The 12,025-nt window shown below is 49.3% G+C and overlaps 1 protein-coding gene across 1 annotated transcript; it reads left to right on the top strand.

Moving 5' to 3' along the window:
• The first annotated feature begins 10,792 nt into the window (after positions 1-10,792).
• Positions 10,793-12,025, top strand: Ppp1r35 (protein phosphatase 1 regulatory subunit 35). The gene is made up of 4 exons (XM_045144111.1): positions 10,793-11,161; positions 11,236-11,479; positions 11,556-11,692; positions 11,776-12,025. The coding sequence occupies exons 1-4, from the start codon at positions 10,922-10,924 to the stop codon at positions 11,947-11,949; spliced, it is 795 nt and encodes a 264-aa protein (XP_045000046.1). The 5' UTR covers positions 10,793-10,921; the 3' UTR covers positions 11,950-12,025.

Below are 12,025 nucleotides of genomic sequence, written 5' to 3'. Positions count from 1 at the left end.
TGGGACTAACAGTGTGAGTGATGAGTCTGTGTCCTGCAGCCTTGAGGGCTTTTGTTTTTGTTTACAGGGCTGGGGATTGAACATATTCTAGGTCAGCACTGTACCCCTGAGCCTCGCTCCCAGCCCCTCACTGGGGTATTCATGGCAGGAGCTCTACCATTGAGCCATACCCCCAGCCCCTCACTGGGGGATTCTAGGCAGGAGCTCTACCACTGAGCCACACCCCCAGCCCCTCACTGGGGGATTCTAGGCAGGAGCTCTACCACTGAGCCACGCCCCCAGCCCCTCACTGGGGGATTCTGGGCAGGAGCTCTACCACTGAGCCACGCCCCCAGCCCCTCACTGGGGGATTCTAGGCAGGAGCTCTACCGCTGAGCCACGCCCCCAGCCCCTCACTGGGGGATTCTAGGCAGGAGCTCTACCACTGAGCCACACCCCCAGCCCCTCACTGGGGGATTCTAGGCAGGAGCTCTACCACTGAGCCACGCCCCCAACCCCTCACTGGGGGATTCTAAGCAGGTAGTGTATCACTGAAGTATATTCCAGCTCACTTTATACACTCTGAAGTATATTCCAGCCCACTTTATACACTGTCTGTTTTTTGTTTGTTTTTCAAGGTAGGGTCTCACTCTAGCCCAGGCTGACCTGGAATTCACTCTGTAGTCTCAGGGTGGCCTCCAGCTCAGGGCGATCCTCCTACCTCTGCCTCCTAAGTGCTGGGATTAAAGGTGTGAGCTAGCACGCCCTGCAACACTGTCTGTTTTTGAAGCAGGGTCTCACTCTAACCCTGGCCTACTTTGTAGTCCAAGCTGGCCTCAAACTCAGGGCAATCCTCTTACCTCAGCCTTCCAATTGATGGGATTAAATGCAAGCACCACCATGCTCAGCCATTTTTTCATATATATATATATATTTTTTAAATTAATTAATTTTGGTTTGTCTTTTTGAGGTAGGGTGTCTAGCCCATGCTGACCTGGAATTCACTATGTAGTCTCAGGGTGGCCTTAAATTCTCTGTGATCCTCCTACCTCTGCCTCATGAGTGCTGGGATTAAAGGTGTGCACCACCACACCTGGTTTGCTTGTGGGCTTGCCTGCTTTCTTTCTCTTCTCTTCTTTTCTTTTCCTCTCCTCTTTCCCTTCTTTACTCCCTCCCTCCTCCCTCCCTCCCTCCCTTCCTTCCTTCCTTCCTTCCTTTCTTTCTCTCCTCCTCCTCCTCCTCCTTTTTGTAGAATGGGCATGTCAGGGCCTCCAGCCACTGCAAATGAACTCCAAATGCATGTGCCACTTTATGCATCTACCTTTATGTGGGTGCTGGGGAATTGAACTGGATCCTTAGGCTTTTCAGACAAGCACCTTAGGACATGTCTCCAGCCCTCTTTTTTCTTTTTCTTTTCTGCTTTTTTTAAAAAAAATGTTATTTATTTATTTATTTGAGAGCGACAGACACAGAGAGAAAGACAGATAGAGGGAGAAAGAGGGAATGGGCGTGCCAGGGCTTCCAGCCTCTGCAAACGAACTCCAGATGCATGCGCCCCCTTGTGCATCTGGCTAACGTGGGACCTAGGGAATCGAGCCTCGAACCGGAGTCCTTAGACTTCACAGGCAAGCACTTAACCACTAAGCCATCTCTCCAGCCCTGCTTTTTGTTTTTTGAGGGACGGTCTCCCTCTAGTCCAGGCTCACCTGGAATTCATGACATATTCTCAGGCTAACCTTGAACTCACCACGATCCTCCTACCTCTGTCTCCCACGTGCTAGGATTAAAGGCGTGTGTCACCATGCCTGGATGTTGTTCTTTTGAGATAGGGTCTTGCTTTAGGCCACACTGACCTGGAATTCACTATGTAGTCTCAGGCTGACCTTAAACTCACAGTGATCCTCCTACCTCTGCCTCCTGAGTGCTGAAATTAAAGGTGTACATCATCACACCTGTTTTTTGTTTTTTTTTTTTTTTTGAGACAGGTTGTCAATACATACCTCAGACTGCCTTTGAACTGTGGGCTCCTGAATGTTTGAATCATAAGCATGTGCACCTCATCTGATGTTCTCTTTACTTTTTTAAAAAAAACTTATTTATTTATTTATTTATTTATTTATTTATTTAAGAGAGAGAGAGAGAAAATGGGCGCTCCAGGGCCTCCAGCCACTGCAAACGAATTCCAGATGCATGTGCCCCTTGTACATCTGGCTTAGGTGGATCCTGGAGAATTGAATCAGGACCTTTTGGCTTTGCAGACAAATGTCTTAACTGCTAAGCCATCTCTCCAGCCCATCTCTTTACTTTTTAAAATATTTTTTAGCTATTTATTTGAGAAAGAGGCAGATAAATAGTGAGAGAAAGAATGAATGAATGGACATGCCAGAGCCTCTAGCCACTGCAAACAAGCTCTAGATACATTAGTCACTTTGTACATCTGGCTTATGTGGGCACTGGGGGATCAAACCTGGGTGCTTTGGCTTTGTTGGCATAAGCCTTAACCACTGAACCATCTCTCCAGCTCCCTACTTTTTATTTATTTTTATTTTATTTTATCTTTTCATAATTTTTATTAACATTTTCCATGATTATAAAAAATATCCCATGGTAATACCCTTCCCCCCCCCGTACTTTTTATTTTTAAAACATATTTATTTGAAGATTGAAGAGATGGCTAGGTAGTTAAGATGCTTGCCTGCAAAGCCTAAAGATCCATGTTTGACTTCCCAGATCCCATGTAAGCCAGATGCACAAGGCCACAGAGAGACAAGGCTGCACATGCGCACAAGGTGGTGCATGCATCTAGAGTTTGACTGCTGTGGCTGAAAGCCCTGGCATGCTAATTCTCTCTTACATTGAAAAATAAATAAATAAAATAAATACTTATTTGAGCCAGGCATGGTGCTGCACATCTTTAATCCTAGCACTTTGGAGGCAAGAGATAGGAGGATCACTGTGAGTTTGAGGCCAGCTTGGATCTACAGAGTTCCAAGTCAGCACAGGTTACAGTGACACCCTACTTCGTGAGAAAAAAAAAAAAAAAAAGATTACTAATGAATAAATAAATTGCCGAGGCTGGCCTTAAACATGTGCCTCCTGAATAACTGGGATTATAGACCTCAGTGTCACGAGGCCTGGCTAGCTAGCTCTGAGTTTTAATGAGCCTCTGGGTTTGATGTGTTCCCACCATCTAAGATCCAGAACTGGCCTTCATGTCTTAGAAATGATCTTCACTGGGAACCTAAGGCTGCGTCTTGCTGCTGCTGCTGCTGTTCTTCTTTTCGAGGTAGAGTCTTACTCTAGTCCAGTCTGACCTGGAATTCGCTGTGTAGTCTCAGGGTGGCCTAGAACTCACGGTGATCTTCCTACCTCTGCCTCCCAAGTGCTGGGATTAAAGGTATGTGCCACCACATCTGGCGGCTTGTTTTTTTCTTTCTTTATTTTTTGCTTAATTTTATTTATTTGAGAGCGACAGAGAGAGAGAGAATGGGAGCACCAGGGCCTCTAGCCACTGCAAATGAACCCCAGATGCATGCACCCCCTTGTGCATCTGGCTCACATGGTTCCTGGGGAATCGAGCCTCGAACTGAGGTCCTTAGGCTTCACAGGCAAGCACTTAACTGCTAAGCCATCTCTCCAATCCCCCCCTTTGTTTTTAAAGAAAGAAAACATTTTTATTCATTGAGACAGAGAGTGTGTATGGGTATGCCAGAGCCTCCTGCCACTGCAACTGAACTCCAGACACATGCACCACTTTGTGCATCTTGCTTTGCATGGACACTGAGGAATCAAACCCAGGACGTCAGGCTTTGCAAGCAAGTGCATTTAATTGCTGAGCCATCCCTCCAGCCCTGGGACCTGAGGCTTCTGAGAATGAACCATCCAACAGGGCCAAGCAAGAACCTGACTATCATTGGTAAATAGCCTTGCAGGTAGCTACAGGCCCAGGAGGCTGACTGAGCCTGAGGCTGTGGGCTTGTGGAAAGGAATACCATTCTCATTTTCCCTTGGCTACTTCAGTGTCATGGTGGTGCGAGGTGGACAAGGAAAGTGAGTTCAGCCAGCAGTCAAGGGAGCTGTCTGCACACCCTACCTCACTGCTTCCCCTCAGTCCTGCCTGGGCTCGGCCAAGCAGGGGCAGGGAGGTTTGTGGGAGGAGAATGGTGGGGAGTGGAAGAACTTGCTTTTTCTCCTACTGTCTAATTAGTCTCCTTTTTTTGCCCATCCTAAAAGAATCTAGCCCAGGGCCCTGGGGGAACTGTCCAGCAAGAAAGAAAGCATGTGAAGTCTCCTGGCATCGGAAGAGAAGAGGGGGATTCAGATTGATCCTAGGGCAGAAGGAAAGCTTATTTTCTTGGGGTGTGTGTGTTTGTGGGAGTGCACACGTGTCATGGCACATAAGTGCCAGTCAGAAGACAGTTTTGCTTAAAATTTTTTTAAATAACTTTTTATTTATTTATTTATTTATTTGAGAGCGACAGACACAGAGAGAAAGACAGATAGAGAGAGAGAGAGGGCCTCCAGCCACTGCAAACGAACTCCAGACGCGTGCGCCCCCTTGTGCATCTGGCTAACGTGGGACCTGGGGAATCGAGCCTCGAACCGGGGTCCTTAGGCTTCACAGGCAAGTGCTTAACTGCTAAACCATCTCTCCAGCCCTAAAATTTTTTTAATTAATTGATTAATTAATTTGAGAGTGAATGAGAGAAATAGGCAGGTAGAGAGAGAGAGAGAGAAAGAGGGAGAGAGAGAGAGAATGGGCGCTCCAGGGCCTCCAACAATCATAAATGAACTCCAGATGCATGTGCCCCCATGTGCATCTGGCCTACACGGGTCCTGGGGAATTGAACCTGGGTCCTTCGGCTTTGCAGGTAAGTGCCATCCCTCCAGCCCCAGAGGACAGATTTTGGGTGCCAGTCCTCGCCTTCCATCTTGTTCGAGCAGGGGTCTCTAACTGTCCACCGCTCGGATCGCCAGGCTGGCCGGCCTCTGAGTCTCACTTGTGCCCGGCCTCGCTTCTCACCACAGGCACGCTGTTATTCCAGACACAGCTACAACCTTTGGGGGGCTTTACGCAGGTTCAAGGAACCTGAACTCAAGTTCTCATGCTTGTGTTTTCCACTGAGTGATCCTCCCACTTCCATGCTGTTGTGTTTTTTTTTTTTTTTTCCTTTTCTCCTGTTCCTTATCGTTCTCCTTCTACAAAGTATTTATTTGCAAGGAGAGAGACAGATAGGAAAGAGAGAGAGAAGAGAGAATTGGTATACCAGGGCTTCCAGCCACTGCAAATGCCCTCCAGACTCAGGTCACCACATAGGTAGTGGGGAATGAAAACCAGACCATCAGTTTTTGAAAACAAGCACATTTAACCACTGATCTCTCCAGGCCTTTCTCATTTATTTTTATTATCTTTTAAATTTATTTATTTACTTTGTTTTTTCTTTCTTTCTTTCTTTTTTTGTTTGTTTGTTTGTTTTGTTTTTTGAAGTAGGGTCTCACTCTAGCCCAGGCTGACCTGGAATTCACTATGTAGTCTTAGGGTGGCCTCGAACTCATAGCGATCCTCCTACCTCTGCCTCCCGAGTGCTGGGATTAAAGGTGTGTGCCACTGTGCCGGGCTTTCATTTTTTTTTTTTTTTTTAGACAAACTACCCAGGCTGGATTCAAACTCACAGTTCTCTCCAGCTTCCCAAGTAATGGGAATGTCAACATGTATCCCCACACTTAGGTTCCCTGAAAATTTCAAATTTTTCTCAAAGTCCCTATAACCCAATGACTACACCTTTGCTTATGCTTTCTGGTGGCTTCCTGTCATCCTTGAAAAAAAAAAAAAATCTAAAGGCTGGGTGTAGTGGTGCATGCCTTTAATCCCAGCACTCGGGGAGGCAGAGATAGTAGGATTGCCACAAATTCGAGGCCACCCTGAGAATACGCAGTGAATTCAAAGTCAACCTGGGCTAGAGTGAAACTCTACCTCAAAAACAAATATTCTAAAATATCCTGCTCAATGGTGGGTGACATGTCTGTCATTTTGGCATTCAGGAGGCTGAGGCAGGGAGATAACAAGTTTGAGACCAGCCTGAGATACATAGTGAGACTTTGTCTGAAAAAAAAGGGAGGAGGGCTGGAGAGACAGTTTAGCAGCTAAGGCTCTTGCCTGTGAAGACTAAGAACCCAGGTTCAATTCCCCAGTCCCCATGTAAGGCAGATGCACCAGGAGGCACATGTATTTGGAGTTCATTTGCAGTGGCTGGAGGTCCAGGTGTGCTCATCCTCTTTCTCTCTCTCCCCCTCCCTCTTTCTTTCTCAAATAAATAAATAAATAGATTAAAAAAATTGAAGGTGCATGCTGGAGTGATGGCTTAGCAGTTAAGGCACTTGCCTGCAAAGCCAAAGGACCCAGATTCAACTCCCCAGGACCCACGTAAGCCAGATACACAGGCTGGAACATGTGACTGGGGTTCATTTGCAGTGGCTAAAGACCCTTACACGCCCATTCTCTCTCTCTCTCTCTCCCTTTCTTTTTTTTTAAATATTTTATTTCTTTATTTATGAAAGAGAGAGAGAGAGGAAGAGGCAGGAGAAAGAGAGAAAGGAAGAGGCAGAGAGAGAGAATGGGCACACCAGTGCCTCCAGCCACTGCAAACAAACTCCAGACACATGCGCCCCCTCTGCAGCTGGCTTATGTGGGTCCTGGGGAATTGAACCGGGGTCCTTAGCCTTCACAGGAAAACGCCTTAACCACTAAGCCACTTCCCCAGCCCTCCTTCCCTTTCTTAAATAAATAAGTAAATGTAATTTTATTTTATTTTTAAAAAAGAGGAGATGCTAGGCACATAGTTCAGTCAATAAACATGAGGATTTGAGCTTGAACTGTAGAGCTCATGTAAAAATCTGTGCATGGTGGTATACCAGTAATCCCAGCCCTGGGGAGGCAGAGACAAGCAAATCCCTGGTTCTCACTGATCAACCAGCAAGCTCCAGGCCAATAAAAGACTGTTTCAAAAAAGTGGACATTGAGGTTGGCTCAATGGTTAAAGGTTCTTTCTTGCAAAGCCTGCCAGCCCCATGGTTCAATTCCCTAGTACCCATGTAAATCTAGGTGAAGAAAGTGTCCTATGTGTCTGGAGTTCTTTGCAAAAGCCAGAGGCCCTAGAGCACTCTTTTTTTTTTTTTTTTTTTGAGGTAGGCTCTTGCTCTAGCCCAGGGTGATCTGGAATTTACTATGTAGTCTCAGGGTAGCCTCGAACCCTCCCGAGTGCTGGGATTAAAGGTGCGTGCCACCACATCCAGCTTTCTTTCTTTCTCTCTCAAATAAATAAAAATATTTAAAATTTTTTAAAAATTTATTTGCAAGCAGAGAGAAAGGAGAGAGTAGGTACTTCTGGACCTCCTACCACTGTAACAAACTCCAGAGGCGTACGCCACTTTGTGCGCTTGGCTTTATGTGGTGTATGGGTCAAGGTTCTCTACAGGAACAGAACCGACCAACCGAACTGTATTAAAAGGGAATTTATTGGATTAGTTTACGACAGTCAAACAAAAGCAGATTATAGGCCTGAGAGTCAAGGAACCCGGTAGCTGCTCAGTCCACGAGGCTGGATGCCTCAGCAGTCCCAATCCCACCCCGAAGGCCTGGAGGTGACTTGGAGAGACACTGCTCTTCAGTCCACGCTGGGAAGCAGCAAGCAGCAGTAGCCAGTGGGAGGGGAGAAGAATACCTTTCTTCCCACTGCTTCTTTTGATGACAGCTCCCCTCCCAGAGGGGCCGCCCACTCTGGGGAAAGGGCTCACCCTGGGGGAAGGATTCCTCCTTTAGTTAATCCTTCCTGGAAACAACCTCTGGGGACCCACTTATGAGGAATGTCTGTGGATTCCTAGACAGATCAAGTTGACACAAACTTAACCATTCACACATGGGTACTGGGGAATCGAACCCAGGGTTGTCAGACTTTGCACCAAGTGCCTTTTACTGCTGAGCCTTCCCTCTAGCCCCTAAAAAAAATTTTTTTTTGAGGCAAGCCCAACAGACTGGTCCTTTTTTTCTTTAATGAGAGAGAGAGAAAATTGGCATGCCAGGACCTCCAGCCACTGCAATTGAACACCAGATGTGTTTGTGGCCCCCTGTGCACGTGTGTGACATTGCCTGCTTGTGTCACTGTGCATCTGGCTTATGGGGGACCTGAAGAGTTGAATATGAGTCCTTAGGCTTCACAGGCAAGTGCCTTAACTGCTAAGCCATCTCTCTAGCCCTAAAAAAAATTTTTTTTAATTATTTATTTATTTATTTGAGAGCGACAGACAGAGGAGAAAGAGGCAGATAGATAGATAGAGAATGGGCGCACCAGGGCCTCCAGCCACTGCAAAGGAACTCCAGACGTGTGTGCCCCTTGTGCATCTGGCTAACTTGGGTCCTGGGGAATTGAGCCTCAAACCGGGGTCCTTAGGCTCGACAGGCAAGTGCTCAACTGCTACGCCATCTCTCCAGCCCCCCAACTTTTTCTTTAAAGTGGACAGTGTGGATTGGGGAGATGGCTTAGTGCTTAAGGTGTTTGCCTGCAAAACCAAAGGTTTGGTATGGTTGAGGCAGGGTCTCACGTAGCCCAGGCTGGCCTTGGACTTGCAATGTAGCTAATAATGAATTTCTGATCTTCCTCCCTCTACCTCCCAAGTGCTAGGATTGTAGGTGTGCACCATGACAGCCAGTTTATGTAATGCTGGAGATGGAATCCATGGTCTCATGCATGCTAGACAAGCACTCTACCAACTGTATCTCTAGCCCCACAGCTCTCCTATTGCTGGCAGTTAATACTGGGTCCTTGTGTTGTTTCTCCTTTAATGTTAGAGATAACTTTATGATACAGAGACCCTCTATCCCCACTTCACAGGTTAGAAAACTGAGACTCAGGAAAGTGAAGTCATTTACCCAAGGTTACACATCCAGGAAATGTGGCTTTCAACCACTTCCTGTGCTTTTTACTAGTGTGTTTCATTGCTACATTCTGATTGTACTTGTTGTCAACCTAAATTTAAGAATCAGAAAAAAGGGCTGGAGAGATGGCTGAGCCATTAAGGCACTTGCCTGAGAAGCCTAAGGAACCAGGTTTGGTTTCCCAGTACCCATGTAAGATAGCTGCACAAAATGGTGCTTGCATCTGGAGTTCTTTACAGTAGCTGGAGGCCCTGATGCACCCATTCTTTTTCTCTTTCTCTCTTTGCAAATAAATTAACTCAGAAGTTAAATGCACCTGTGCTAAGTCTGAAAGCCCAGGTTCTAATCTATAGTACCCATGTGAAGGCAGATGCATAAAGTGGCTCATGGGTCTGGAGTTCATCTGTAGTGGCAAGAGGCTTTGGTGCATCTGTTTCCTCCCTCTCATTCTTTCTTCGCTTGCAAATGAACAAATTAAAAAAGAATGTGTATAAAGCACACACCTTTAATTCCAGCATTTGGGAGGCTAGAGGTAGTAAAATTGCTGTGAGTTTGAGGGCAGCCTGGGATTACAGACAGAGTTCCAGGTCAGCCTGGGCTACAGTGAGACCCTACTTCAAAAAGATTAATTAAAATAAAAACACACACACACACACACTTCCAAGGGTGGAAGGGTGTAGAAGGAAGAACATTTGTCAGAGACAAGAGACCTTAGTCTTGGTGTCAATATTACCTTTGCTCTCCCCTTATGACTTGTGAAACTTCCTCTCCTGGGTCTCAAGCTCCCCACAGAAAATGATGGATCAGGGGCCTGGGGAGATGGATTAGAGGTTAAAGGTGCTTGCTTGTAAAGCCTGATGAGTTAGGGTTCAGTTCCCCAGTACTCATGTACAAGCTGGATGCAAAGGGGTGCACGCATCTCTGATTGCCAGTGTGTTTAGGACAATGGGCAGCAGAACCAGGAGAATCTGAAGCTCTCGGGCTGGTGTTTGCAGTCTGGCAGTTCGTTTGTAGTGGCAAGAGACCCTGCCTCAAAGAAGGTGGAGCACACACACCTTCAAGTCGTCCCTGACTTCCACATTTTGGGAACCAGGGGTGTTTACAAGGTCGGCTCAGTCATCATTAATATTTTTAAGTTTTATTTTAGAGCGATAATGAGGGAGAGAATTGGGGCACCAGAGCCTCAGCCACTGAAAGCGAACGCCAGACGACTGCGCCCCTAGTGGGTATGTGCCACATTGCACTTGATTCACCTTTGTGCGTCTGGCTTACGTGGGATCTGGAGAGTTGATCACTGGTCCTTAGGCTTCGCAGACAAGCACCTGAGCCATTAAGCCATCCATATATGTGTATATCTTATGAAGATCATGCTAGCTTCGAACTCCCTATGTAGATGAGGACGACTGATCTACCTCCACCTCCCACGTTGTCATTGCTTTTTAAGGGCTTTTCAGGGAAGAGAATTAGGAGAGCATTATCACAAGCTCATACAGACGCTTCCTATCCAAATTCAAGAAGACTGCGGGTAATTCTGCAGCGAAATCCGCGTCCTCTCCTGCAGCAAAATTCCTATCGGAGGTGACAGAAACCTTTGAGGCATCTGCGGAGGCGCTGAGCGGGACATCTAGATGCTAGAGCAGAGGTCATTTTTGTTAAAGATGTCTCCTTAGACGCTCTAGAGGGAGTACTCGGGACCCTCTACGTAAACGCAAAGAATCGACACGATACCCCATCTGCGTTTACGAAACGCAAAGTGGTCTCGATGGGGATCCGTAGGGCGCCTGTGGGGCTCAGCTCTGGAGCCTCGCCTCCCGGGCGAAGCCAAGTGGTACGGGCGGAAGCGCTCGGGGAAGTTGGGGGGTGGGACCCCGGAAGTGGCGTCCCGGAGCACCTATGGGGTGAGCCGGCGGGCGTGCTGCGTATCCGCCTGGATCAGGGCATAACGGTTTCCGGTAGCGGTAGCTCGGAGGGGCGGGGACCGCGCCACCCCAGCAGCAACCCCACGCGAGCATGAGTTGTGGGGCGTCTGAGCCCGAGTTCATGGAAAGCGAAGAGTCCGTGGCGGCCCCGGGTGTACCCCCAGTGCCGCGAGCTCCGGAACCCCGCATCCCCGTACCGGAGCCCGGCTTAGACCTGAGCCTGAGCCCGCTGCCTGACAGCCCCGAGCGGCGGAGCGGCAGCCCGGGGCGGCGGAAGGGGCGTGCGGAGCGCCGGGACCGGGGCCGGGGCCGGGGCCGGAGCGGGAGGCAGGTGAGCGGAGCTGGGAAGAGGCCGAGGCCCCGGGCTCGCTGACCGCCCTTCACCGCTCCGCCTTCTGCTCCCAGGTCCGTTTCCGCCTGGCGCCGCCCTCCCCGGTGCGACCGGAGCCGCCGGCCGCGGCGGATGCACCGAGCGAGCGGCTCGCGGCGCCGCGGGAGCTGGAGGCGCCGGTCCCGCACAGCAGCTTGGCCTTGGGCCTGGAGCTGCGGGCCGCCTCCGGAGCTCAGTTCGATGCGGCGAAGGCCGTGGAGGAGCAGCTGAGGAAGTCGTTCCAGACCCGCTGCGTCCTGGAGGAGAGCGTGGCGGAGGGTGAGCCGGGCGCGCGGGCGGGCCTGAGCCGGGGCCGAGGCGCCGCTCACCCCGCCCTCCCTCCGCGCGCTCGCAGGCTTGAACGTGCCGCGCTCCAAGCGGCTTTTCCGCGACCTGGTGAGCCTGCAGGTGCCCGAGGAGCAGGTGCTCAACGCGGCGCTCCGGGAGAAGCTGGCGCTCCTGCCGCCGCAGGCCCGAGCCCCGCCCCCGAAGGTGAAGGGAGCAGTGCCGGGGCTTCCTCCCTCTCCTTCCTCCCCTTGGGGTGGAACCTTACCTTGGGCCCTGACTCCCCACAGGAGCCACCTGGGCCCGGGCCGGACATGACCATCCTGTGCGACCCGAACACTCTATGTTACGAGTCCCCGTACCTGACCGTGGACGGGCTGCCTCCGCTGCGGCTTCAGGCCCGGCCCCGCCCTTCCGAGGATACCTTCCTCATGCACCGGACGCTGAGGAGGTGGGAAGCTTAGACTTCAACTCGCTGGATTACTCGTTTTTTGTGTTTAAACTTTTTTTAATTTAAATAAAGTTGTTTTTGCAAACGGC

Source organism: Jaculus jaculus, chromosome 2 (genome assembly GCF_020740685.1).
Source record: "Jaculus jaculus isolate mJacJac1 chromosome 2, mJacJac1.mat.Y.cur, whole genome shotgun sequence".
In the NCBI taxonomy this organism is placed as follows: Eukaryota; Metazoa; Chordata; class Mammalia; order Rodentia; family Dipodidae; genus Jaculus; species Jaculus jaculus.
This window is presented reverse-complemented; position numbering and strand designations above follow the sequence as displayed.

What these genes read in the sequence shown, in the direction of transcription:
- Ppp1r35 (XM_045144111.1), top strand. Translation starts at nt 10,922, where the DNA reads ATGAGTTGTGGGGCGTCTGAGCCCGAGTTCATGGAAAGCGAAGAGTCC. An exon ending in GGGGCCGGAGCGGGAGGCAG is followed by an intron (nt 11,162 to 11,235) that starts GTGAGCGGAGCT and finishes TTCTGCTCCCAG; the next exon opens with GTCCGTTTCCGCCTGGCGCC. An exon ending in CCCGAGCCCCGCCCCCGAAG is followed by an intron (nt 11,693 to 11,775) that starts GTGAAGGGAGCA and finishes GACTCCCCACAG; the next exon opens with GAGCCACCTGGGCCCGGGCC.